At 45.8% G+C, this 27,985-nt stretch overlaps 2 protein-coding genes across 4 annotated transcripts in view; one reads left to right on the forward strand and one right to left on the reverse strand.

The window, feature by feature from the left end:
• Positions 1-1,742: 1,742 nt before the first annotated feature.
• On the reverse strand, positions 1,743-16,473 carry POLR3C (RNA polymerase III subunit C). 3 transcript variants are annotated; one of them, XM_033136414.1, is made up of 15 exons: positions 16,347-16,472; positions 14,384-14,560; positions 13,746-14,001; positions 13,462-13,647; positions 12,845-12,933; positions 11,709-11,813; positions 10,369-10,461; positions 8,737-8,817; positions 8,546-8,597; positions 7,093-7,153; positions 5,559-5,709; positions 3,624-3,725; positions 3,465-3,514; positions 2,963-3,112; positions 1,744-1,983 (listed from the first exon to the last, which is right to left on the reverse strand). In XM_033136414.1, the coding sequence occupies exons 2-15, from the start codon at positions 14,528-14,530 to the stop codon at positions 1,905-1,907; spliced, it is 1,602 nt and encodes a 533-aa protein (XP_032992305.1). In that variant the 5' UTR covers positions 14,531-14,560; positions 16,347-16,472; the 3' UTR covers positions 1,744-1,904. The 3 variants fall into 3 exon arrangements, with proteins under 3 accessions (XP_032992307.1, XP_032992306.1, XP_032992305.1); XM_033136416.1 differs by lacking the exon at positions 13,462-13,647 and having other exon boundaries at positions 1,743-1,983; positions 16,347-16,473; XM_033136415.1 differs by lacking the exon at positions 3,624-3,725 and having other exon boundaries at positions 1,743-1,983; positions 16,347-16,473.
• An 88-nt stretch (positions 16,474-16,561) lies between these two features.
• Positions 16,562-27,985, forward strand: part of RNF115 (ring finger protein 115) — a 36,893-nt gene continuing 25,469 nt past the window's right edge. The window contains exon 1 of the mRNA XM_033136417.1: positions 16,562-16,848. Within this exon, the coding sequence (XP_032992308.1) occupies positions 16,756-16,848 (93 nt within the window). The 5' untranslated portion in view covers positions 16,562-16,755. The remainder of the gene's footprint in view (positions 16,849-27,985) is intronic.

Raw genomic sequence — 27,985 nt, forward strand, 5'->3', positions numbered from 1 at the left:
CAACCTTGGATGACTATTACACCAGTTGCTGCTGTTGTGATTGGCCATGGTTTTGTATTTGCATATATTTACATTTCAATGGAATTGCCAAGATTGCCCCGCTTGCATTTCATAGCATTTTACAACACATATACATATACAGACTACAGTGGTACCTCGGGTTAAGAACTTAATTCGTTCTGGAGGTCCGTTCTTAACCTGAAACTGTTCTTAACCTTCAGCACTACTTTAGCTAATGGGACCTCCTGCTGCCGCTGTGCCGCCAAAGCACAATTTCTGTTCTTATCCTGAAGCAAAGTTCTTAACCTGAAGCGTTATTTCTTGGTTAGCGGAGTCTGTAACCTGAAGCGTATGTAACCTGAGGTACCACTGTACCTGCTATCGGAGGATAGTACTTCACGCACCTGATGAAGAGGACTCTAGCTCACAAAAGCTTGTGTAAGAACAAATATTGGTGGAATCTTTGAGGTACAAGACTTTGGTCACATTCACACCATACATTTAAAGCGTTATGAGACTGCTTGAAACAGTCATGGCATCCCCCAAACAATCCTGGGAGCTGTAGTCTATTAACAGTGCTGTGATGGGTGGAAGCCATTGGAATTAGCGCAGAGCTTGCTGGCACTGCAGTCCTTTTGGAAATTACCTCTGATCCTGCTTGTACTGATTTATAGGCTTGTGACATGGGTGGGACATCAGGCAATGAGACTTGTAAGGAAATGACATCCTCTTCAAGTAGGAATTTACAAACAGGCTTCTGGTGCATGAGGTAGTTCCAACCCATAGACATAAGCCAACAGGCTGACCATCTGCACCCCAAGCCAACAGCTGACAGCAATGTGAAGGGCCTTAGGCACACCTGGATCTATGTATGTAGGACACCTTTGGTGGGGCTGCAAGTCCAGGTCAACCAGCATCTATGTCCCTAGGGTGGATGAGACAATGTTACTGTAGTACCTCTGTGAGTTCATCTCAATGCTGGTGGGTCTTTAGCAAGAGGTGGGCCTTTGTACAGTTGTGGTGGGAGTGTGATAAGCCTATTTGGGTTTGGCAAAACATTTTTGAGGTTTTTTTCCCTAATATTATTGGTCAATCATTGAACCCAAACCATGTCACTGGGTGCCAATCTAGCCCCTCCCCTTATACATAAGGACCCAACTGTTATGCTGTTTACTGCTGCCCATTTAGAGATGACCTCCTGTTGGAAAGACCCCAAAGGTTCATCTATGACAGGATTACAAGTCTGGGATCTAGCTCTTTCTGGGCATTTAGTGCAGCATAGAAGGGTCATTCAAAGCCAAACCAAACACAATCATTTTGACAATATCTGGTTCCCGTATATAAGCTATGTAAATGATGTTGATGTCAGACCTCCAGCCACTTATGGAGAGGCTATGTTAGAGAATTGAAGCCCTGGAAATGCATTCAGTGATTCAGTTATTTGAGTGTCCCTGCTCAATTTTCTAGTGGGGCCCACCACAGGGAGTGGCAGAACAGTGTGACAAGTCCCCACCTCTCTATGACCCACTGGGAGGGACAGAATACTTAGTCCTGTTTTACAGCAATCTTGAAATCTCATGTTTGTGAAGATTGAGGCCCAGCGGTTCCTTCTGAACTGGAAGATGGAGGGAGAGGGAAGCTGCTGTCTAGGCAAGGCTGTGTTTTAGGACAATCCTTTCACACCCAAATACGCATTCTTCCCCTTAACACTTCCCAACCAGTCTATGTCAACAAGTATTTTTAATTCCTTTTGTAAAAATTTGACATAAATAGAGCCACAAGCAGTGGTTGAACACACACAGCACTCAGTGTCCATTAGCCTTGCTTGTGATGGGGAGACAGAATTGCTCCTTAGTGAGGAGGAAGACAGAACCTCTCTGTTGCCTTGTATTTACTGGGGATGCTCAGCTCTTGATGGTGCTGTTGATATAGGATTCCAAAATGAATATGGTTTCATCCACTTGGTTCTCACTTGCATCAATCCTTTGTTAAAAGGGGAGAAATATGAATATATATATATATTATTCCAGCTACATTATATGTCAGTTTTGATTACTCAGTTAAGAATATGTTAATAAACTAAACAGGGTCCTTGATTAAAACCATCAACAACTAAACTTTTTATAATATATATATATATATATATATATGTATATATATATGTATATATATATATATGTATATATATATGTATGTGTATATATATATATATGTGTGTGTGTGTGTATATATATATGTACTTTGAAAACTGCAGGCAGCAAGTGACATTTTAGAAGTGGTCTATTTTCATCTGTGTAAGAAAGAAAGAGAAGGCGGGGGAGTGCTTCCTTTACCCTGATGGCTGCTGTGACATTTGAGTATCACTTTTACTAAGAAAAGTAATCAGGTGACAATCGATCTTATATGTCAGATACACACAGGGAGGGGTGTGTGAGAGAAAACATTTAAGCTTCCCCAAGAAGCAATTTGATAGGGCTTTGTGAATAAATCCACATTATTAGCCTTGTGGTGTGGTTTAAAAAGAAAAAAGTAGACACACTCACTCTCTCAAAATTTACGAAGTCATTCCACCAGATGTCCTGGAGGCAATTCTGGCCACAGAAGTGACCCCTTAAATTTAACAGAGGTCATGCACTCTGATTTGGGCCTGGCCTACAAAGCCAGCACAAGAAGAACCTGGCTGACTGAGGGCGTGTTTACCCTGCAAATTTCCTCTTTCCTGTAGTGGCCAATCAGCAGCTTCTGAGAAGTCCATAAGGAAGGCATAAAGGCAACCGTCCCTCCCACCTTTCCATGTGTCCCTCAGCAACAGGTATTGAGGGGCACACTCTGAGCAGGGAGGATCTGCTGAGCAGCCCTCTGTCCAGAATGCTGTAGTCAGATCCTGCACTGAGCAAATGGCTTGGACTTGATGACGTCCAAGGTCCCTTCTGATCCCCACCATCTGCTCCTCCTCACTTACTTGTTGACGTTGTGCTTGAGGCTCTCCAGCTGCTGCCGTTCGGGGGCTGTGATCATTTCCTCAATCTCCTGCAGCTGTGCCTCCTCTGCCCCCGAGGCCTGTATTGAGGCGAGGATGGCCTCCACCCGCTGGGATTTTTCCAGCAGACGCCTGGCACAGTACAGAAGCCACGGGTCAGACAGAACCACACTTCAGTTTAAAGCTGGCCAAAGATGTGGCAAGGCTCGAGGCAAAGAACCAAGACTCCTTCACAAGGCAGAATTCATGAATCCTCGGGCGAGCCCCATTGAGACAAAGCCATATAGAAGATTTGGGGGTCAGCTCTGAGAGTTTCCTACTTCTAATAGACCTCTGAAAATCTGAGATTTTCAACCCGTCAAATGGCACCACAAAACTGTGACAACAGTGGCGAACAGAGGAAGAGCGACCCTGCAGAGGTGGATCTTGAGGGCTCCAACTTCTTGCCCTAACCACCCTCCTCCCCCCAGGATAGCTCACTCACCGGTTCTCCTTGGTCTCATGCAGGCGTCTTTCTATCAGGTTGGCCACACTCTGAAAGGGAGGAGGAAGAGAAAAGGGTTATTGCAATCCAATTTCTCCTGGCAGATTTTTTTTTTTTTTAAATAGGAAAGTGAGGGCAGTGAAGCCACAGGACACGCACCTTGTAACAGCGGTGGAGCAGCATCCGCGCAGATGAGAGCCTGTTCACTGTATATAGGTAGAAAGTGCGGGAAGGGGCATGATCGGGGGTCTTGGGGATTTCCTGTTTTTGAATGAGAGAACACCCACTATGTTTGCTTAATAATGAAAAGAGAACTGCAATGCTGACTTTTTAATATACCTCTACAGTGGTCCCTCTGGCAGTGGACGGGATCCGTTCGGGAGGTCCGGCCAGATCACGAGGTTTTCGCAACTGGAGAGACCACTTCTGCGCACATGGCGGTAGAGCGCTTCTGTGCATGTGGCAAAAACCCAGAAATATACTTCCAGTTTTGCCACTTACATATACCGAAGTTTACGTAACCGGTGGGATACGTAAGCGGAGGTACGACTGTAATTCATAAATAAAACATCAAAGTGGTTCACAAGAACAGTACATAAAACCATATATAGTGGAGCTCGGGTTGCGAACGCGATCCGTGTGGGAGGCGCGTTCGCAACCTGCAGTGCTGTGTCTGCGCATGGTGTGACGCAATTTGGCACTTCTGCGCATGTGCAAAGCGCGATTTAGTGCTTCTGCACATGCGCTGAAACCTGGAAGTAACCCGTTCTGTTACTTCCGGGTTTGTCACAGTGCGCAACCCAAAATCGCACAACCTGAAGCGTCCGTAACCCAAGGTATGACTGTAAACAAAATAAAAAAGATGTCAAGGAAATAAACAACTTTCTGACTTTTAGAATACATCTGAAGGCAGCCCTGTTTCGGGAAGTTGTTAATGTTTTATGTTTTATTCTGTTTTTAATCTGTTGGGAGCTGCCCAGAGTGGCTGGGGAAAGCCAACTGGATGGGCGGGGTATAAATAATAAATTATTTTTATTATATATTATTATGTTGCAGGTGGGGGGGGGGAGTGAAGCTGAGAAAGAGCATGTTCTATGGCAGTGATGGGATTTGAGACCAATGATTCCTGATTTGCAATGCAATCTGTTAGCCACTGGGTGGCCACTGTGAGAACAGGATGCAGGAGTAGGTGGGCCACTGGCAGGCTCTTCTTGTGTTCCTTATTTATTTAATGCATTTGTATCCTGCCTTTCTCCCAAGCTGGATTCAAGGCGGCATCCTTATAACACCTTTATAATACACAGTACAAAGTAATAAAAACTAGTTGAAAGCAAGTTAAAATACATTAGAAACACATTTAAACCTAGCATTAAAATGCAGTTTGCCCAAAGACAGCCCAGTGGTCAGCCTCACCTGCACCTTAGTTTCCAAAGGCCAATCTAAACAAGGTCTTAACCTTCCAGCAGAAGGCTAACAAGGAGGGAGCCAGTCTAGCCTCTCTTGGGAGGGAATCCCGCCATCTGGGAGCAGCCACAGCAAAGGCTTTCTCTCATGTCATCACCAACGTTGCCTCTGATGTTGATGCTCAAGCACACCACTTTCAACTTTTCTATACAGGAATCCATGGCAGCCTTTCAGTGGAATAGGGACCACAGACAAGGGGCCAAGGTGCGGGTGTACTAACTACACCTCTTTCCAGTCTCCCTTGCCCTTCATAATGCTTGTGTCTGAGTTTTTGTCCCCATAAAATGCCATGGGAACCACTGAGAACTGATTTTGCTCCAACCTGTAGAACCCCTTAATCAGCACAGCCCTGTGACACGTCTGGTTTCTTGATGGTGCCAGTGATGGAACCTCAGACACTGGTTTTCACGCTGATGAAAATAGCACACTTGGAGTTGAGAATGGTATGCACAGGAGTTGCAATCTTGCAAATAATTCTGCTTCCACTTTATCTCCCCAGGGCCTGGATAGTTCACTGTGCTCATCTTGACTTGCATCCAAGCAGCTCAGGTCTTCCATGGAACTTTGGTTCTGCATAATTTATTTTTCAGACCTAGATTATTCAGGACAGCCAAAACAAAAGGAGCCTACCTGCAGGGCTACAAAGTTAGTCGACAGCATTTTGTACATCATTTCCTTTGCTTCCTTGGCAGGGATCATTGCAAAGTCTTCTATTTGCTTCTGTTCCAGATGCTTCTTCCTCAGGAGTAGGCGGAAAATGCGAGCACAACGAGACCCGAATCTAGATCAGAGAAATAAAATGGCATAATAACAGGCTGGTTTTCGCACTCTCTGAATGCATTGCATCATGCAATGCAGCATCAGGCTTCTCATTTTGGCTTCCAACTGATGGGAGCTGGGAGTCCAAAACATCTGGAGGGCACCAAGTTGTCAAAGGCTGAAAGACTTGTAGACCTCTAACTGCACCTAGTTTATTCCATCATTGGGACTCAAAGGCTATAAGCACTTCAAGGTATTACTGAGATACAAAGAGCCCAGAATGATTTTCTTTACTAGAAAAGAAATAAGCAATTTATTTAAAACTATGTTTTCTCTACTAAGAAAGTGTTAAGGTAACAGGTCATCAAATTCAGTGCAGTCCACAGTTAGCACTGCTGTCAGTCTTTGACAGCCTGATTTGTGCTCTGCTTATCTACATTTTTTTAATGGTTGTTGCTTGACATTGGGAAACTGTCCTTGAGTTACCATTAACCAGATGATCTACAAATGTATGGCAAACAGCCTTGGCTGAGAAGCTAATGTAAAACATTGAAACAAAATAAAAAAGCAGACAAGACAATTTTGATAGCACCATCAACACCCGGGAAACCTAGGGAGACACTCTCTTAAGTTAACATATGAGTCTTCTTATTATAAGCCAATGTAAAAACATGTACCGGTACTAAGTTTATATGGTTTGTTTGCATGCATGTAAAGGAAAAAAATAAATAAAAACTCAGGACCAGTTTACCAGTGAGATCGCCATACCCCATGTATGCCCACATGACCGCTTTGGTCTGTGAAACTAGCACCATTATAGGTGCCACATAATACCATTCCTCAACTGTAAGAAATCAATCTTTTAGTGTGGCAGCACCTACACTTTGGAACTCTCTGCCTATTGACACCAGGCAGACAATTTCACTGTACTCTGTTTGGTGTCTGCCAAACCCATTTTTGTTTAGGCAAGCCTACCCAGAGATGCAAAATGTCATGTGCATTTTAGTCTGTTTTTATCTTATTGTTTTTTTTTTTAAAAAAAATATTATTTAAAATTGTTGCTTTTAAACTGTTTTTACCGATAAGCTTATTCTTTTCGTAAACCGCCTTGAGCTTGCTTTAAAACAATCAATCTGTATATAATTCTTACAAAACAAATGAACTGGATGTTTTGGTTGCACCCTGCTGGCAGGAGGAAATAGCACTTTGCTTTCACCACGGTGACTAAAGGTGTCTGCAGCAGACACAAGGAGCCGGCCTCGTGTTACATTTCTGGCTTGAGGCAGGCCTGCATGCAAGATAACACTGCAAATACATTAAGCCAATGAGCTCTGACATGCCTGCTACCTTGACTCAAAGCAAGTTTTCAACTCCTGCATCTCCAAACAGGCAGGCTCCCCTTTACCTTTCCTGAACTACTGATTCCAGCGTTGCGGTGGCCAGAGACGCCAGGGCCTTATGAAGGTCTGTTTGAGGGAAGGTTAGGGGAAAATGTCAGAGAGTTCAATTTTGGTAAGCAATCAAGTGGTTTGCCCCTCACCTCTTTCTAACTGACTGATGGGAGTTTCAGTTTGGGTTGTTAACTTGGGAGGCACCTTCTAGGCTCTCCAATGATGTGAGGACACATCAGGGCCACCTGCTAACCTGCGAGATTCAGAACGGATAAAGGAAAAGTCCATTTTCATGTAGCGAATGGTTAAACTATGGCTCCCCCAGGAAGCAATGATGGCCATTGACTTGGATGGGCAATTTCATAGAGGACAATAAGGCCATCAATGGCTACAAGCCAAAATGGCCATCCTCTGCCTTCATGGCCAGAGACAGTGATGCTCCATCCAGTGGCCAACCAGATGCCTGTGGGAAACCTGCAAGCAGGACCTGAGCCCAAGAGCGCTCTCTCCTCTTGCCGTTTCCAGCAACTCTTATTCAGAAGCACTGCTGCCTCTGGCCATGCAGGCCCAGCTTGTTTTGCCCCTGGCCATTTTCTCTCTGTTTTTTCCTTTGGACAAACTGATCCCTGATCATCTGAGTGAGAAAATGTGGAGCAGGGAGAAGAGAAGAGCAGAGAACCAACCCTTTCCTTGATTCTTTCCTCGCTTGAGAGGACATTGGCTGCCCCAAGGTCTAGGCTGTAACAGGTTCCTCAATATTCACCAGTCCCTCTTTAAGAGATGTGAGAGAAGCATCTCTTTACGGCAGGGGTCAGCAAACTTTTTCAGCAGGGGGCCGGTCCACTGTCCCTCAGACCTTGTGGGGGGCTGGACTATAATTTGGGGAAAAAATATGAACGAATTCCTATGCACCACAAATAACCCAGAGATGCATTTTAAATAAAAGCACACATTCTACTCATGTAAAAACACGCTGATTCCCGGACCGTCCGCAGGCTGGATTTAGAAGGCGATTGGGCCGCATCCGGCCCTTGGGCCTAAGTTTGGGGACCCCTGCTTTAAGGCATCCAGTGGCTGAGGGAAGAAAAGGTGGGCTGTGCAGGGTCCAAGGATTGGTTGCTCTTTGCCCTAGTGCCTCAGTTGGAATCAGCATTGTGAAGGAGCTCCTGTGGGCTGCTTTGGCTCCTGCCCCCCCCCCACCTGCTCTCTCTTCCTCTGGGCCCCACAATCCATTTGCTAGGTAAGTGAGCTGCTGTCTCTGGCTTCTGCTGCAACTCCCCCAGGTTGGCTGAGTTGGGCCCGTGTAGCAGCTGGCACCCCACAATGGGCGGGCTGGAATGTGCTCTTCATGTACGGAAGTACACGTGTCCAGCGTAGAAGTGCAGGCACACCCTCCCAAACAACTAGCACAGCTCGCCCTCAAACACGAAACCAGTCCTCATGATACAGCCACGTCAAAAAGGATACTGATGACGTACATTCCTCCGCCACTCTCCCCCGACTTGCCAACAAACTCCAGCTATGGGGGAAATTAAAGGATTGAACCAGACATGGTTTTATTATCAGAAAAAGGAAGTAAGAAAGAAAAGAAAAAGAGCATGCCATTTCAGAGGCATTGTTCAAAATGAGAATAATAATCCAGAAGAGGACTTTCTTACCGGATCATCTGCTAATAGAGTGAGGTACTGATCGAGAATCTGCTTGGAGATGTTGTAACCAGCCGGAAGCGACCGGAATATCTTAAAAAAAAACAAATCAGAAGTCCAGTGTTGTAGATATCCTGTGATTTCTTACAGACTATAAACTACTACTGAACATAACCAGAGAGCAGGTGACCTACAAGAGGTTCTTTATAGAACAATGTATTTTAATAAATAGTGTGGTTTCCATTTATAACCTTCATAACCAACAAAAGTGTATTACACAAACCTGAAATGACTCATGTTAGCTATAGAGGGGGTATTTGCCTTCCCCTTGAAGGATTCTCCTCTTGCCTGGCCTAGATACATTTCAGACTGTCCCCTTCCCTAACCAAGTGATTTGTTCTTGCTGCGGATGGCTCCTGACCTGATGTAAATTCTGATGTAAACTCTGACCCATCTCTCCATAATTATTTCTTAATATTGATATAGAACCTCTGTACTGCACTCAGTCACAGTTATAGTTAGTGGTTTTAAAGTATATTTTTATTTGATCTACCGGTATACATTTTATGTACTTTGTACAGCTTTGAGCCCTATGAAAACCGGTGGAAAGCAGGGAGTATATTTAGCCTGGGAAAAATTAAAGGGGGGGGGGGTGACGACATGATACCAGCCTTGAAATATCTGAAGGGCTGTCATGTTGTTGGTGGAGTAGGCTAGCTCTTTGATACTCCAAAGGGAAAAATGAGAAATCAAGATCCGGGAACCGAAGGGAAGCATATTTTAATAAAACCTCCTAATAGTAAGAGCTATTAGGCAAGAGAACAGCCTTTCTTGGGAGGCACAGGCTCTGTGCTGCTGGGTTGTTGTTTTTAAGCAGAAGCTGGGCAGCCATCTGCCAGGTGTGCAGTTGCTGGAAGATCCCATCACTGAGCAGAGGGTTAGGCTAGATTACCTCCCCAAGGTCACCTTCCAGCTCTAAGATTACATAAAACGAAGAAAGAAATGCCAAACAACTCACAAAAGCTCTCTCCTGCTCTCTTTTAATGTTTTGTGGGACATAATCTGTTGCTCTTTTGGCAGGAAAATGAATGCATTATAATCCCTTTGAGATGTTAAGATTCAGTACGATTTGTATTGTATTAGCACTGATATGTTTGTATTTGCATTTGTAATTTTTATGAGCTGTCATGGGGGCCTTTTTGGCTGAAAGATGGCATAAAAATAAAAACAATATCACATACCAAGGCAAGCCATGTGTCCCTGGCAAAAACGAGCCATCCCCTCTCTAGTAGCTACTCTGACCTGGGGAAAGGACAGCAATGAAATCCGGACTGAACCCCCAGTCATGGCAGGCATGAGCCACCCTATTAGAGGGGTTTATTACAGGGGGTCAGTGACCTCTTTAGGCCAAGGGCTGCCTTGCCTCTGGTGCCATCCTTTCAGGAACTGCACGCCAATGGTGAGAGGGACGCAAATGAAAGTGCGTGTGGCAAAAAGGGGTCAAGGTCAGAGCTGGAAGAACGCAGGGCCACCCCACAAGTACACAGAGCACACATGTCCACACACTCCACACATACACTAAACACGTGCCTTACACACATGCTTGCATACACATCTGTCAACAAGTCCCACGTAGCTGCTCACCTCGTTGGAAGACAGCGGCATGGTGTACGGCGCATTGGAAGAGGTCGTGACTTCACTCATTCGCAGCATCGTCCGCACAATTTCACTGCTGGTCTGTGGGAAAGGGAAGGAGACAGAGGCAGAACTCTCAGGGAAGTCCTTGTTTTGTGCATGGACTGTAAAATGTAGGTGGGAGCTTGCATGATTAAAAAGCTCTGCCACACCAAAATCAAGTAATAAATCCCTGCACGTAGAAAACCAGTATGCCAAGGAAAAGGGAAAAGCTAAAACTCTTCTGTGACAAACTAAAAACTGGCCAGGGGAGGAAATGCCAAAGCACAGGAAAACAGCCTTCAGTAAGAACGTAAGGACATTCGCATGGTGCCCACCCAGATGCCACCATGAGAAAACCCACAAGCAGGACCTGAGCACAAGAGCTCTCTCCCCTACTGTGGTTTCCAGCAATGGGTATTCAGAAGTATTACTGCCTCTGAGTATTGAGGCAGAGAATAACCATAATGGCTAGTCGTCATTGATAGCCCTTTCCTCCATGAATTTTTCTAATCCTCTTTTAAAGTCATCCATTGGCCATGACTGCCTCCTGTGCGGGCAAGTTCTACACCAGGGGTCCTCAAACCTTTTCAGCAGGGGACCGGTCCAGTGTCCCTCAGACCTTGTGGGGTGCCAGACTATCTTTTTTTTGGGGGGGGGGGATGAACGAGGGACGATGAGCGGTGTGCGAAAGGGCTCCGGAGAGGGGCTGGCACCAACAAAGCCCAGCCCCCTTCCTCCTCTAGGCAGGGCGAAGAGAAGCCAGGAGGAGGGAGGGAGGAGGCGCTGCCGCCGCTGTGTGTGAGAGAGAGAAAAAACGTGCGCACTGGAGATCCACACGGTGATTCCTGGACCCTCCGCGGGCCAGATTTAGAAGGCAATTGGCCCTGATCTGGCCCGTGGGCCTTAGTTTGCTGACCCATATTCTACAGTTTAACTATGTGTCACATTAAGAAGTGTTTTCTTTTATCTGCCCTGAAACTTCTGATTTTATGCAAGAGGGAGTATAACTTTTCTCTGTCCACTTTCTCTATGCCATGCATAATTTTATAAACTTCTATCGTGTCTCCTGTTACTTGCCTGTTCTCTAAACAAGAAAGTCTCCAATGCTACAACCTTTCTTCATAGAAGGACTACTCTATCCCCTTCATCGTTTGGCTGCCCCTTTCTGAAACTTTTCCATCTCTAGAATATCCTTTCTGAGGTGGGGCAACCAGAACTGTACACAGTATCCCAAATGTGGCCACACCACATATTAGTCTAATGACATAGACCCACCCCCACCCCCACCCCGAAGGAAAGCAACACACCTGGTCCATTCTGTTGGCCACAGCGCTGACAATGGCTTGATCTCGGAAGTGCTGGTGGAAACGGTCAATGTTAACTTGCCAGTAGATTCCATCATCTGATGGAGGCTGAGAAGTGTTGATTGGGAGAAAGCGGGAAGCAGAGTGTTACCCTGTGTATCAAATTGGACAACTGGGGGGGTACTTGAACCCCCAGCACACTCCAACCAAAATTCTGTCACCACAAACACTAAATCCTGCAACTTACATATATGCTAATAGAGCAAGTGTGAAGAAACTTCATTTGCATGATTTATTTTGCTTTAAAAACCAGTAAATTGATAATTCCTTTTGCTTCTATTAAATAAGTCACTGGGAGGGAAAAATCATGTTGGCTGCTTCCTCTATGGCTTCAGGAGACAAAGCCCACATGCCATTGAGCTGATCTGCACAGCTATAATGACCAGCAAGGTAAAACTTGGGGTTGGGGCGGGGAGAGATAAAGAAATAAATGAAATAACCAGGACATCTGCAGAACATTTTTGATGCTAGAGGTAGTAAAACCAAAGGTTGCAACCAATGATAGTCCTACTTGGAGTAGATCCAAGTAGGTCCATGAGTAACTTAGGTCCATTATTCTCAATAGGTCTATTCTGAGTTGAACTTACGTTGATCACTACCTCAAATGATGTTACAGTTCTTCTCAATTTACATGGGGCACATCCTGCCATGAAATCAAACCTTATCATGCCCTAAATGTGGGTAGGATCTATCCTCCAACTCCTGCCAAGGCACCACAAGGCACACACCCCTGTTCTGTCTCACAATATATCAAGACTGCTCTACTTTTCACCTCCTCCAAACCCAACATTTACAGATATTACAATGTGGATAGCTCAGTCATTAGAGCATGAGACTCTTAATCTCAGGGTCGTGGGCTTGAGCCCACATTGCAAGGGGTTGGACTAGGTGACCCACATTCCTACACTGCAAGGGGTTGAACTAGGTGACCCTCGTGGTCCTTTCCAACTCTACAATTCTATGATGCTATGATTGAAACCAATGGGAGATTTGCTCTTCCTTTCAAGGTGATGGAGAAAGCTAAATTTCCAGTGCCTGTCCATGAAGGGATGCGCTACCCAGCTCAGCGGCCTCTTTACCTCCTTGCTGTCTGCCTCCTGTTTTTGTCGTTTCGCTTTGCGTTCTCCATTGTCTTGGCCGTTGTCGGAGTGCCTCCGCTTCCCCTTCCCTGATGACCAAAAGAAAGGTCTGGACTTTGAGTAGCGATAAGGATGCAGTCTGTCCACCTTTTTATAGCTGCTCAGCCCCCATCTTGCATCATGATCATGCTTTGTAAGCATGATATGTCATCTATTTCTCTCAGGGCAAATCCACAGAGGTTTTCATACAATTTAACAATCAAACCATTATCCTTGGGTACCAAAGAATTGTGGTTTGAAGGGGTGTGAGGAGAGAAGCAAGGACAAACACTTTTCAGCATCACAAGCTACAACTCCCAAGGGTTTCTTTTTGGGTGGCGGCGGCAAGGGGATGAGTTAAGATGGCACAAATCCAACTGCAGACAGGACCACAGTTTCATTTCTCTCCTGAAACCACCTGAAATGAGCTTTGCTGAGCCTAGACGTCTCTGCTGTTTAGGAAAATAGCTCTGAGACACTGCTTACCAGTTGCCAGCCAATGCTGCACATCATCTATGGCGATGCAGTTTTACAAGGCTTAACAAAATGATCATGGGGCCTCTGAGTTGTTTCCTCACCTATAAGATTCAGTTTTGGAACCACATACATATCCTTCTCATCAAACAGCAATGTAGGCACAGGAGGAGGCGGGCCATCAGAAGGCTCTGGACCTTCAGGGACTGATGGGCATCTCTGAACAAAGTGGGTGTCTGCCAGGCGTACAAACGTGCTCGAGACTTCGCTGTACTCCATTGTTTTACCATCTGAAGAAAAGGAAACAAACCCTCAACTCAGACCTTAGTTCCAGGCTCCACCAAAAAGTGCTCTTCGAGGGCTGAGCCCCACCTTAAATTCAGCTCACCTTCCATTGTTTCTGTCAGCCGGTCAGCCACCTTCTTCACTGTGGCGCTCATGGACATCTTGCCATTGAGCAGCAGCTCCTCCACGATCAGCTCACCCGTGTCACTGTAAAGGGTCTTGGCAGTGTAGATATAGCGGGGGTAGCGGAGGATCCGCAGCACTCGGCTGCACTGGGCTTCATACTCCACCAGGCCTCGCTTCTGCAGCTCATACGTCACCAAGTTGTGCTGGATCAGGACACAGAGTGCCTTCCGAACCTGTGGAGGTGGGAGAAAAGCACAGTGTATATATGGAGATCTGCAGACTCCACCCAACCCCAGTCCAGAGCACAGCATTCAATTTTGAGCAAAACAGTGTGAGAAGGATTCAAAGAGTCAGAATGAACCTTATGGATCATCCAGAGCAATCCTTTGCCAGGAACAGCAGTATTTATAATGCACCCCTTCGCCCACTTACAACACCCCTGTGAGGTGGAAGAAGTTAACAGGCCTTAGGTTATGCAGGGATCTTCATGGCCAGCAGAGATTTGAACCTGGGTCTCCCTGACTTAAGGCCAAAACTCTGTGGTTCTCCAGTGCAGAGCCATTATTCATGTAACAGCCTTTCTTCTGCATCAGTGCCATCTACCACTACACATACCTGGTCAAGTGACATCCCGGTGTCATGAGCTATCATCCGTAATGGCTGGCTACCCATGCGAATGAGGTGCGTCCCAATCTTTTCTACAATCTCACCAAAATGTTCACAGAGCAAGAGGGAAGAGAGCTTGATTTCTGCCTGGGTCATCTTGCAGGAATATTGTATCTGTCTGGCCCTCTGTAACACAAGAGTGTATCCACACAAGTTAGCACAAGCACAAATGATTGCCCAGTGGGTTTGGAGACTGGAAAGAGCTCTTAAAATCCCAATTTTAACTGCCACCATATGTCAGTCAGTGTACCTGAAGAGAGTGTACCTTAAACTTTTGGACATTTTACTGTGGTCACATGGCTAGAGGTGTGAAGGCAAGGATAAGACGAACAAAATAATCCCCCCCATCTCTGCATGGGGTATTCACATTTTTACAGCTAATCCACCATGACAGCCAATATATACATTCAGCAGATTCAAGTACTAATGCTTTTCCTGAACTGTGTTGTAGGTAGGAAGTGGAGATTGCATGCCTGAACACCTCTTGTAGAAAATAAATTCTCCTTGCACACAGGCTTTGGGCTAGAGTACCTGAAGGTGGCACTGTGGGTTAAACCACAGAGCCTAGGGCTTGCTGATCAGAAGGTTGGTGGTTCAAATCCCCGCGAGTGCCCGTTGCTCGGTCCCAGCTCCTGCCCACCTAGCAGTTTGAAAGCACATCGAAGTGCAAGTAGATAAATAGGTATCACTCTGGCGGGAAGGTAAATGGTGTTTCCCTGTGCTGCTCTGGTTCGCCAGAAGTGGCTTTGTCATGCTTGCCACATGACCCGGAAGCTGTACACCGGCTCCCTCGGCCAGTAACGTGAGATGAGCGCCACAACCCCAGAGTCGGACATGACTGGACCTAATGGTCAGGGTTACCTTTACCTTACCTGAAGGGAAACCCAGCCTGCCTATGGACTGAGTTGATCAACTGAGGCCCTTCTTCGGGCAACCCCTTGATCATTATTGAAGTGAGTAGCCACAAATCTTCTATGTTTGTGGAATTCCCCCCCCCCCCAGGCTGTCTATATTACTAGCTTTTTGACTACAGCAAGCATGGGCATAGCTGGGGGGGGCAATGAGGGGCAGCTGCATCCCACCAAGTAAATCAACACAAAATAACTGAGGTTCTGCCCCCCTCCACAAATCCTGGCTATGCCCATGACAGGAAAGAAATCTTGTTTTAAATTTTTATTTTCCCAAGTATTTTAGTCTGTAAGGAAACCAACTGCTGCAGGCAGGATACTTTTTAATTGTAGTTTTTCCAGTTTGTTTTTTTAAAAATGTCCGCAAGGATATCATTGCTGTCAAGTTTTTTATCCACCGTTCTTTCCCGTTCGTTTTAATCTTTTACTGTGCAAGTCTGTAAACCTCATTAACAGCATAGCTGTCAACTTTTCACTTTTTAAAAGGGAAATTCCCTTATTCCGAATAGGATTCCTCGCAAGAAAAGGGAAAATTTGACAGCTATGCATTAACAGTGACAACACATCCGCGCAATGGTTTTTTGTTTTTTTTTAAATGCACCCCACACATTTTACAGAATAGCAATGGGCGTCTGTCCTGAGAAGCTTACGATTGTAAATTTGACACAAGAGGAAAGGGAACGGGATCAAGGCGAGGGATAAAGAAGGGGAAAATACGCATCCGGTTAAGTTACACATTCTTGAAGCTACCTGGTCTACCGATAATAACAACAAGGCTTGTTCTTCCATATGCTTGGCTATTCCCTGATGAACCCAGGAGACCCCAGCTGACCCCCTATATCGACCCCGCCGCCTTGCACCAGAAAGGCAACCAAGTCCAGCCGCTCCCTCCCCTGATGAACCCAGGAGTCCCGGCTCCCAGCTCTCTTCCTCCCTACGTGGCCCCCACCGACTCAACACCCCCGTGGCTGCGGATCCAAGAGTCCTCCCTCCCCTCTACCTACCCGAATGGACTCTTTTTACACCCGAGCCCGTAACCTTCGGGTCAGAGGGCGGCCTGTTATCCCTACTCGACTAGGCCTCAACCTCCCTTTCCGTTGCGGCAACCATGGCAACCACGCTCATGCCCGGGGTATCACATCCGGTACCCAGCAGTCCTGACGCCCCGCCTCGTTAAAAAAACAAACTTCTCCTAGGTTTCCGCTTGATAAGGTTTGGGAGGAGAAGGAGAAAGAAGGGAGTGACGTGTGTGGAAGTGTGGCGGCTAGAGCGTCCCCTCGGCGTTCCACAGTGTTCCGCTCTAGACCTCGAGTCCTCCGTGTGGTCTGTGGCGGCGGAGCGTTGCTGGTTCAGGAGGACTGACGGCAGCGGCGACGACGACGACGGCGGCGGCGGAGGGGGAGGGGAAGCAAAATGGCGGAGGCGTCGGCGGCTGCGGCGGCCGCCGTCTCCCAGCACCGCTTTTTCTGCCACAGCTGCAAGGGGGAAGTCAGCCCCAAACTGCCGGTAAGGGAGAGGCCGGGGCGGGTCTGTCTGAATATGCCCCCCTTCCCTGTCTTTGAAATAACCACAAGCGGGAGGGGTGGGGGAGGGGAGAGGGAGAGAGTTCGGTTAATTCGAGAGGGGGCCCAGGACTCCAGGGTCCATCCTTGGGACGTGGTGGGGAGGTGAGGTTGCTGAGGCCAGGATTCCTGAGTTCATCCTTTGAAAAGTGGGGGTGGGGTGGAGGGGAGGAAAGATTGAGGCCAGGACTCCTGAGTCCATCTTTTGAAGGGGGAGGGGGAAGGGATTTGAGGCCAGGACTTGTTGCTTCATGTTTCTGACTGGGGGGTGTCTGGGCTTCTTGGGTCTGTAATAGAAAAGCAGGTCCTTTTCTCAGACTGATTGTGGAGCCTAAAGAGTTAACAATATGATCCTGTACCTTGTCATCTCAGGCCTAACCCTCATTGAATTCAACCAGACTAGACTCTGGGGGTCATGTTTATTTGATTTGCAGCATCTACGTAGTATGGTGGAATTTTTTTATTTTTTGAACAGAGTCTCAGTATTCTCCTGCCACAATATGAAAGGGCAGGGATCTGATTGGAAGGGTGGGGGCGGGGACAGGAGAGAGAAGGGCCCCGTCTACTTCCATTCACCACCAGTAATAGGAATGGTAAGGGATTTTAGGTTTTGAACCCCATATGCAACTTGAATCCAAGTGAAGTGGGTGGTGGGGTTCAGGCAGACCACAAGGTCCTATTATCCTTTGCTCTCAAATGTATTGTATGTGGCAGGGGGGGGTGGTGGTAATAGATTTGTTATTGCTGCTACTACGAAAGAGATTTGGCTCCTATTCCTTCCCACTTTGACCAACACCAGGGGCTGGAGGAGGCAAATGTGTATCTGGGGAATTTTATGCCCAGTGCTGAGGGTAGAGGGCAGAGGGAAATCGGGGCACAGAAGACGCTCAACTGTTAAGCCAAAATCGCATATAGGCAAAACGCATTGGGTTCAATGGTGGGTTCCTGGATGCCCACCCCCTTTTTGCCTCCTTATTTATTTATTTATTTATTTAAAACTGCTGAGCTTGTAAAGCTGAAGTAGCAGGTTACCTGCATTACGTTGCCCATATACAGAGTTCTGAGGCTGAAAGTACGGGTGGAGGCTACAAGGAGTTGTAGGGTTTGCTATATCTGCACATCCTTTTCCCCCTTTCAGTGATCAGTTACATGACAGTACAAGCCAGGGAATGGGGTCATTTTTCCTCCTGCCTCCAATATTATTTTCCTTTCTAAAAGAGTCATTGGGAAGTGCAACAGGAATGGTGGATGAAACAAGGTGGGAAAAATCTGGAGTTCTCCTGTGTCTATAAAGTGGGAGGCTGATGGAGAATGGTATGGGGCCATGGGTCCACCCACTGGAGCCAAGAGACAGAAGGGACCAGTGTCACAGTTTGGACTCCAATTTAGGAAAGAACAGATAGTCATGGAAGCAAATGCAATTGCATTCCGTCATCTTCTCACTCCTCTTCAAAAGACAGGTAACTATCTTATGGGGAGCGGGATGAGGGAAAGGAACCGAAAACTGGAGCTACCACTCTTCCTCTAGGGAAGAATGAGAAGAGAAAGCAAAACAAAACATTTTTTATCTTGCCCCATCACAAGGGCAAAAGGTAGGCAGGGTTGGAAAATCCCAGGCACCTGATTACACAGAGACCTAAAAAGTAGTGCCAGCACTTGGGCATTTTAAATTGGTTCCCCCTCTTCTGGAAAGGCAAATGCCTAAAAAAAAAAGTACCGGTAAATGCAAAAAATGGTCTACATCAAGTTTAAAACCATTCCCTGATGAAGTCTTAGCTGTTCAGTTACAATATGCTCAAGCTTGGAATTTGGTGAGTGAATTTCTTAGCGTGGTTCTTGTATCTAGCTAACCTCTCAATCAGAATTGATGTTGTTCACTGATTTGATTTCTTGTGGTGATTGATAATTGCATGTAGGCAACCAGGCAATTCTCTATTCTTCCTTCTGGCCTGAAAAGGCTGCTGATACTCAAAGGTTAGATGGAAGGTAAAGAGTGCCTAGTGTGCAGCTGTGTTTAATCCAGAACTGGAGCCTGATCATTGTCTGCCTTCAAGCAAAAGTAACATCCCTCTGTGCTACTTTCAGAATGTAGCTGGGTCTCAACCAATATATGGCTGTCTCCTTAAGCAAGGTGAAGAACAGCTGCTGTTAGCAGTGGAGTCATTCCATTAATGCAGGATATCCATAGCTGTGTTGCAGGTTATCTATAGCTGTGTCCTGGCTTCTGGGAGCGCGGTGGAGAGACAGCATGTGGGGTGTTCTGTGAGCTTCTGTCTGCAGAATTGAGAGGCCAGCGCTTTGCTTTCCCAGTTGGCATGGTATGGGGGAGAAGGTGTCTCCTATCTTGCAGGAAGATATTTAAAAGGTTGGCTTCGGTTTGGTAGAGCACAAACTTGTTTGGTTGTTTATTTGAAACATTTCCATGCCACTTATATGAAAAGAAATTTCAATGTGTTTTCCAAAAGTGAAATAATATTAAAACAATTTAAAATGGAGAAATTGGTATCACAGAGAACAGGGTGGAAGGGTACAGCACTCCTGGGCAAGGAAAGCCCCCCAAACAATTAAGTTTTTACTAAGCGATGGAAGCACCCTACAGTTGGTGTCTTCTGAATGGTATTCCAAAGGGTAGTCACCATGGAGAAAACCTGCTTCTATACTGCCTCCAGATAACACTTTGCAGGTCATGGCACTCTCATAAGGCCTTTTCTAATTATCTACCAGGCCTGTATAGAGGAAGGAAGGCATTTTAGCACCAGAGACTCTGAAATGTACTGCATCACGGATGCATGCTGTGGGACCATGTTGCAGAGACCCGTCTGTTTTGGATGCTTCCTTGACTGCTGGACTCAATAAGCCTTGGGTTTCTGCTAGCTGCTTTTGACTGTAAAAACACGATCATGTCTGGTACCCTATAGTATGCTGTCAGTGGACTGTGTTTGCCTTCATGGATCATGAGTTGTGCAGACATGTTCTATAAATAATGGCTGTCAATAGGTTCTCCCCCAAGCCTCTGCAATGCAAATCGGCAGAATGCAAGATTTTTATGTGGGTGTTTGACGCAGATGAATATGACCCTGCTTTCTGAAAGGATTGTAAACTGGGGGAGTTGCACTTCTTGGCAACCATTCTTAATAATCTCCTCCCTTGCACTGACAGGCCTGTCTGGCGGAATCCCTACAACTTCCACTGCAGGGGATGTAAATGTGTGGTGGCTTGTCGTTCAACCCTCAATTGTGCCATCTGCAAAATGGAGACGGTGCCCAGAGTTGGAAAAATCCCAGAAACTTTGTTGCCCACAAATTTGGAAGCTGCTACCCACCCACCACATCCCAAGCATGATTGGCTCCTGAAAGTTTGTTGACAGCATCTACCACCATTGGCTGATAAACTCTTGGAATGTAGAATCTCTCCTTCCACCCCCTCCCAATGCCTGCCTGTCTCGTTAGTAGGGAACTTTATAAATTTGCACATAGGTCCATTTCTAATATGTTAAAGAAGGTGCTAGCCAGGCTTGACCAACCCCAGACTACCTGTCCTTCCAGAAAATTTCCACACTCTACCTCTCAGAAAGTGGATACACCTTTGGAAGGTCAGGCAACCAGTAACGTGATTCGGGCTCCAAAATGGTGGTTGTTGGTGGCCTGGATCTGGAATGCTTTTTCAGGCCTGTGTTACGGGAAGGAAGGTGCCAGTGCAGCAATCCAGGCAGCAACATCTGCCCTTCTGCCTTTGCTCTGGCTGGTCTTTTGACACCTGAGAAATGGTGCACAGTTGTGGTATGGGGTTCCCTTGCTGTGCTGTTGTATCGTGAGGGGAACAGTGTGTGTATGAGGTACGCTTTTCTTTCATTGCAATGTAGTCGAAGCAAAATTCCAAGTATGATTGATACTTGGCCAATAAATTATTCCTTATATCTCTGGGGAATTCTCATAAAGACAGTCCTTCTTTATTTCCAGGAGGAATTGTTTGTTTTCTGAAATTATGTTAGTCTGCTGGGATAATGCATCTGATTTTCTCCGGCCCTCTGCGCCATCAAGGACGAGGAGGCTCAAGGACTTCTTTTCAAAACCAAGTGTACGTGGCACCTCGGCCCTCTTGCTCTTGTTGCAGATATCGGCGCCGACGGGTTCTTAATCTGTAAGCAAGGAATCTGCTCTGAGAGAAGCTTTCTGACCGAGTTTCTGATGCCGCTTTCAGAGATGGCAGAGCTTTTGCTTTCTAGACCCTTGCGTCTTGACTGTCTTGCTTGCCCAGGAGCGCTCTCGCTCTCCCTCCCACCTCCCCGATTTATGCTTGTCTCCCTTTTCTGCTGCTGACTTCGGCAGTTTCACTGGGCTGTGTTTCAGCTGCCCTTTTGTTTCAGTGAAAAAATGCTGTCCCAAACCCCCTCATGCCTTTTGCTTTCCATAGCTGCAGTTCAGGATTTCCTGATGTCGTTAATGCCTTTTTTTTAATAGTGCAGGAATCTAAACTGGGCTAATCTCTGCGAATGCATAGCCTGAACACCTCGAAAGTTACTACTTCTTCTCTTGCTCTTTAAACAATTAAAAATCAAGCCCTTGCAGTGGTAGGCTTGCAAGTGTGTGAGCAACTCTTGGTGATATATCAGAAGCTGGGTGTTTCAGGGGGTGGAGCTGTAGTATCCTGCAGGATTCCTTGTTCTTCCCCTTAATTACCAGTAAGTCGAATAAACTATGCTAGTAAATATATGCAAACTTGTATACAGGTCACATGATGTGAGTGAGCTTGGTGGAACTTCCTTTCTTTGTAAGGGGATGTGTCTGCCTACATTTAAGGGCTGAGCTAAAACTAGCCATGCAGTTTATTTTAGTTATTACCAACAAAGCTCTGCACTTCTTATAGTTCTTTGGAGCTTCCCATAATACTGCACCACCCCCTGTGAGTCGTGTTTTGCATCCAAGGCTTGGATGAGAAATTACCAAGAAAGCTTTAGATTATTATTATTTTTTACAGTGCCCACTTGGGCTTCTTCCTCCCAAGCTCAAGCCCTTCTTTCACTCTGGCTCTTTAAATGGAAAATTGTGAACAGTAAACCTGAAGCTGGAGTTGAAACACGAAAACAGAGCGTTTAGAAGTGGCTCTTGGACTGGCATGAAGAAGGAAGAACTCCCTTGCATTCAGAGCTCTCCTCTTGACAGTATTCAGAGCCTCAAAGGCAATTTGCTTAGTATATTTGGACAAATTCCCTCTTGACCTCAGTTCCCTTCTCCGTGAAATGGGGACATGAAAGACCTACTTCCCAAGGCGTGCTGGATGTGGGGGGTTGAACACGAGAATAACTTTCTGGACTAAACGAGAACGAGGCCCATGGTCAACCTATTGGATCAACAACAGAGACAATATTTGAAGTAGGCCATTTTTGCAGACAATCTCACACAGGCTGAGACAGAGTAGACCCAGGGCACCATGAACTAACAAGGTCTCCTGCATGGAGTCCTTGGAAATCAATCAGAGATACATGCAGGAGAACATCTAGCAGTAATTGATTATGTTTGTGGTGGGGCTGTGGAGAGTGGCATTTGGAGAGAGTCGGGTTTTGGATGGGGGAGGGGACTCTGCCCGGTACCAAATAATTGGGCACCAGTTCATTCTTCATTCCCTTCCCTTGAAAGAGTAATCTGCACAAGCAGTAATTTCTTTTTCTTCTTTTTTTGAGAGAGAAAGCACAGCTGCTGCAGCTGCTTCAGTCCTTCCCAGGCCCTCCCTCTTCACAAAACTGCTATGAGGTTCTGCTTTTCACTAAGTCATGTTGTTAGATCCACTTGTTCTGTTGCTCTCCTTGTTGGGGGATGGCTGAATGTGGGCTGGTGTGATTATGGAGCTCATGCACCAGGAGGCTGAATAGCTGCATTCTCTGGCTGCTGTTTTGAATCAGGCTGTCTGCTGCAGGTGTATGCTGCATGCCAAGAAAGGGTGGGGGTTTGGGGGGCATTTTTAGATGTCTCATTTAAAACAGCACACTGGGGGTGCGGGGAGAACTCTGATACTGGCAACTAAGTCAGTTCAGCAAAAGTAAAATGGTGGTGAAAAGAGCTGGCGCATCTTCCCAGTGCGGAAAAGCTAAACAGATTGGTGCTAGCTAGCTTACTTAGGAAAATGTTTGTATTTCTTGTTTCTCTCTCTGTCAGGATTGTAAGCCCCTTGGGGCAGGGGCCTGTTTTGGTGCAAAAAACAGGGGTAGTTAACAGGATACCCCCCCCCCGATGTTGTGGACTGCATAAAAAGAGCCCTGCTGGATCAGGCCAAAGGGGGCCTATCTAGTCCAGTATCCTGTTCTCACAGTAGCCAACCATGTCCAGACCCAAACACTGCTACCTGCTGTGATTTGCAGGATCTGGTATTCAGAAGCATTACTGCCTCTGACTGGGGAGTCAGAGTATAATCATTGTGCCTAGTAGCCATTGGAGGTTTTTAGGCAGAGATTGGGTGGCCATCTGTCAGGAATTCTTTAGCTGCATTACATCGATTAGACTAGATGACCCTTGGCGCCTCTTCCAACTGTACAGTTCCGTGTTTCTAGGTACAAAAAAGGTCTCTGCCTTCAAGACCATACTGTCACATTTCTTTGTTGTTGTTTCACAGTGTCGATTTGCAACCGTTCACGTAGGAAGAAATGGAAATGGTGAAGGTACTAAAGAGGTGGCCACAAGTGGGATAATGTTTAACTTGTGAGAATCTAATGTTATTGCTTTCACTTTTGCCTGCAAGAGGAAGCTAGGAACTAGAAATATGAAATTCCATTGAAAGCAAATCCCAGAGGGATTAATCTTTTGCAGCAAATGCAGAAGCAGTGCTGTGGTATAATTTAATGGCTCACAACCACAAGTACATAAGAAAGTGGCCAAGTAATTGAGATACATCTGAATTCTCTGGGTAAAGAATCTAGTTTTGGAAGACAGCCCAAATACCCAAGCACCTTGACTTTCTCTGCATCCTCACTTGCAGACTAGTGGCTTTCACACTGTTTGGGGTATGGAGAGTATTCTTTATGAGAAGTTGTGTAATGGCGGGTGAGCTTCCCTAGATGTTGGCTTTCCCAGTGTGACCATTCTCCCATTGCATTGCACAGCTGTCTGTTGTTAACGAGTAACTTGCAGCAGATTGCCAACTTCAGTGCCCTGTAGATAGTTTCAGCTGTCACTCCAATCATCCCTGACCATTGGCCCTGCTGGCTGAAATTGATGGGACTTGCAGCCCAAAATATCTGGAGGGCATCAAGTTGGAGGGGTTCTTCAGCAGAGCTTTCGCTTTGAGAAGGTTATGCAGCTTTAGAAATAATTGCTGTAGAGCACTGGAATATTATGGGATGGGCCACAAGTGGTGATGTTATTCTCTTCCGCCAATTGTGGAGAGTCACCAGATACCTTTAAAACAGGTGTCAGATGTCTCTTAGAAGCTGACTGGGTTTTGGTAACAGAATCGGTGATTCCCCCCCCCCCAATAGATTATTCATGCCATTGCTGATGGCGGTCCTGGCATTGTGCAGCGTGAACAGTTGTGTGTAAAGGGGTGTGAATACAACTCATTGAGCAGCATCACCACTGTGTTGTTGAGCCTGCAATGCGATATCCACTTGTGGTGGTGCCAATACAGCTGAAAGGCATGGTGGGTGAAATAAGGTGGTATGGGGGCTTCATTGTGTGACTGGACCCTGCTGATCATGTTATGACATTATGGGTTCTGATACATCAGTAATAGGCGACAGCAAGTTTAAACAGCTAGCTGCAGCTACAGGGTCACAAAGATGTGCTTCAGTATAGCATTTAATTCACCAGTTATAGGACTGATTGAAGTTAGCAGTGCACTTGGGTTTTGGTCTCATGTGATTTTTGGATTATAAGATAGTATTCTTTGCAAAGAAGCTCCATAAATACAGTTAGTGGGCACCTTTGCTTAATCTCTGGCAAGGGATGGGCAACCTGTTGCCCTCCTAGTGCTGCTTGACTCCAATTCCCAGCATCCCTTTGCCTATGCTGGCTGGAGCAGCTGGGAGTTGTAGTCCAAAACATCTGGAGGGCACCAGGTTGGTGCAGGTTTCTCTAGGGTATCAGCAAATTTTCCTGATGCAAATTACATATGCAAATATCCTCATTTGCATGAGAAAATTTTCCTGATTTTTTTTCCATTCAATTCCCTACCCCCAAAAAACCCATGTCACTGCTCTTTCCCGTATCCCATACACACATTTTATCGTTCTTTATTTTCCCTTTTACACATCCTGTAAAAGTGCCTCCATTGGATTTTTCTCTCTCTTCCCCTCCATCCCAGTCTTTAACATTTCTCATTTATTTATTCTCTCTGCCACCCTCCTCCCCAAATTTCATCTCCACAACAACCCCGTTAGGCAAGTTAAGGCAAGGAGAAGCAACTGGCAAGGTTACAAGAAAGGGATTTTGTAGATGCTGTGAAGCTGGAAAAAGAGCAAGCCAAAGGAGCAAGGGCTAGAGCAGCTCTTATGGGGAAAAGTTATGATGTTTGGGGCATTTCATTTAGAAAAGGCAAGTAATAGGTTGGGGGTGGACATGACAGGTGTGGACAAAGTGGATTGGCTTCTCTTGCAATATTTCAACCCATTAATGAGTAGGGTGATCCAGTGAACCTAAACAGTGTGAGATCCTGGACTTCACACCTTGCAACATTTCAACTGTGGAAACCACTTCCGAAAGATGTTATGATGGCCACAAGCTTGGGAGGCTTTAAATGGAGATTACACAAATTCATGAACGCTAGGGCTATCAGTGGCTAGTAGTCATATGGCTGTTAATCTGTTGTTCCAGTTGGCATTAGTGCACGCCATGCCAAATTCTGGCTGATCCACCAACATTCAGTGGATTGCAAAAAACAAACAAACCCAGACTTCTGATTGTGTAACCGAAATGATTCATTGCTGTATATAGAGATTTTAATAGTATTATTAAATGATATGAAATGGAGTTTACATATAGAAACTTGAATTTAGAGGTGTTAATACAAAATAAAATATTTGAAAAGAGCAACTTGTGCATGTTTAAATCTAAAACAACTTGGAGCAATTGGATAGAACTTGCATATGAACTCATAAGTGGCATTGACAAAGCAAGCAATCATCGTGAATAACAGAACTCCTTCCAGCCCATCTAATTGTGAAACAAATCTAAGTTCCCTAGCATACTGGTTAACTAAAAATTTCATGGTTGTCAATCTTAAGGATGTAGGCTAGGCCTTGTAGTCCTCAGATTGAGGAAAGCATGTGAACCGAGGCAGATTTGTATTTTGTTTATTTATTGCTCAAGGTGGTGTCCATTGTTTCCCCCCTCCTCATTTAATCCCCACAACAACCCTGTGAATAGGTTAGACTGGGAACCACTGACTGGCCCCTGGTGAGCTTCATGGCTGACTGGGGAATTGAACCCCATCTACCATGGCCTGGTCTGACACTAATCACTACGCCAAGAAGAACCAAAAAAACCTTGAGTATACCTTTTATATCAGTTAGCAATAGGACAAGGAAGATGGACCTTTGCAGTGAGTTTTCCATTAATTTTACTGTTCATGTAGGCAAGCCCACATGAAACACAGACTATGAAATACCACAATCTGGGAGGTGGGGTGGGAATGAGTAACTGGGACCCTGCTGTATCAGCAGTTCCTCACACAGGGAACTTTGACATGCTTCCAGAGCTTTTGGTTTGCTAGAACCTGTTATGCTTTCGCTTTTGTTTGGACGTTGGGCTTGCTTTTCCTGTTAATCTTATCATAAAGCCAAGGTCTCCACCTAAAGTTGAAGATATCTGGACAAGGGGCCAAACAACCTCTGCAGGAAAGGCCCAGAGATGGCCTAGTATTGTCCACTTTGATCAATCATGGCTACTCTGCGATGTGCATGAACCCCCCCCCCCGACTGCTGGGTGTGGTGGATACATGTGTAGGCCCAGCAGGGCCCAGGTTAACAATGGCCATCCATTGCCTCCAGTATCAAAGGCAGCATATCTACTCCTCCTCTTCATTATTATTATTATTATTATTATTACATATTAAATTTGTATAGAGCCCATCACCTGAAGATCACAGGGTGGTTCAGAACATAAAAATACAAAATGAGAACACAAAATGATTAATTAATTTTTATATATGGATGATTTATGATGACCTATCTTTGTAATGCCTAATAAAGGTTTGGCAAAGAAGTAGAGAACAGAAAATACACAATAAAACATAAACAAACCAGTAACCCCCCCCCCCAAAAAAAACAAGCACATATAAAAGGTCATAGAATCTTAATCAGCCAACATCTTGGTTGAAGAACGTTTTTGCCTGGCCCCTAAAGGTGTATAATGAAGGGGGTCAGCCAAACCTCCCTTGGGAGAGCATTCCACAAATGAGGTGCCACTGCAGAAAAGGCTCGTTCTTGTGTTTACACCCTCTGGACCTCTCCTGGAGGTGGAGGGACATGAAAAAGGGCCTCAGATGATGATCACAGGGTCCGGGTTCATATGGAATACTCTAAAATTGCACTTTGGCCAGGAGGTGGGGAATACAGATGGAAGTCAGACAAAGGACCACCCCCACCTCCTTTCCCTTGGCCCTTTCAGGTATCCCATCCCCTTGCAGCTTCCTAGAAAATCTGGTCAGCTCTTAGGCTTGGGAAAAAATGTTTGCTGCTGTGGATCAATGTAGATTGGGTCCACTTTTGCAGGGACTGCCCTCTACAGTGTGGTTGGAGAATGTCTGATCTCCAGCCATCACTGATGTTGCAATACCCATTAGGCAAGGCTGTAATCGTGCGGTTGACACAGCCTGGCTCCCTGCGTCTAGATTTCAGATCTTCCTGATGAATCATAACTTGGCTGTGTTGTAAATAATAGCTCTGAGCCTTTCCCCTTGCTTGAGTACCAGCCAACAGTGTGGAATGTGGCTCTTTGTCCTGCTGGCTCATTATGATTGATTATTGCCTTACATCTTCACATCTCACCTTCCTCCTGCTGTGCAAACCACAGTGGTGTAGGTGTGGTTCCCAGGGTGTCACCCATCCAGGTACTGTATGCACCCAGACCAGCTTAGCTTCAGGAAAGCGATGG

Source organism: Lacerta agilis, chromosome 17, assembly GCF_009819535.1.
Source record: "Lacerta agilis isolate rLacAgi1 chromosome 17, rLacAgi1.pri, whole genome shotgun sequence".
In the NCBI taxonomy this organism is placed as follows: domain Eukaryota; kingdom Metazoa; phylum Chordata; class Lepidosauria; order Squamata; family Lacertidae; genus Lacerta; species Lacerta agilis.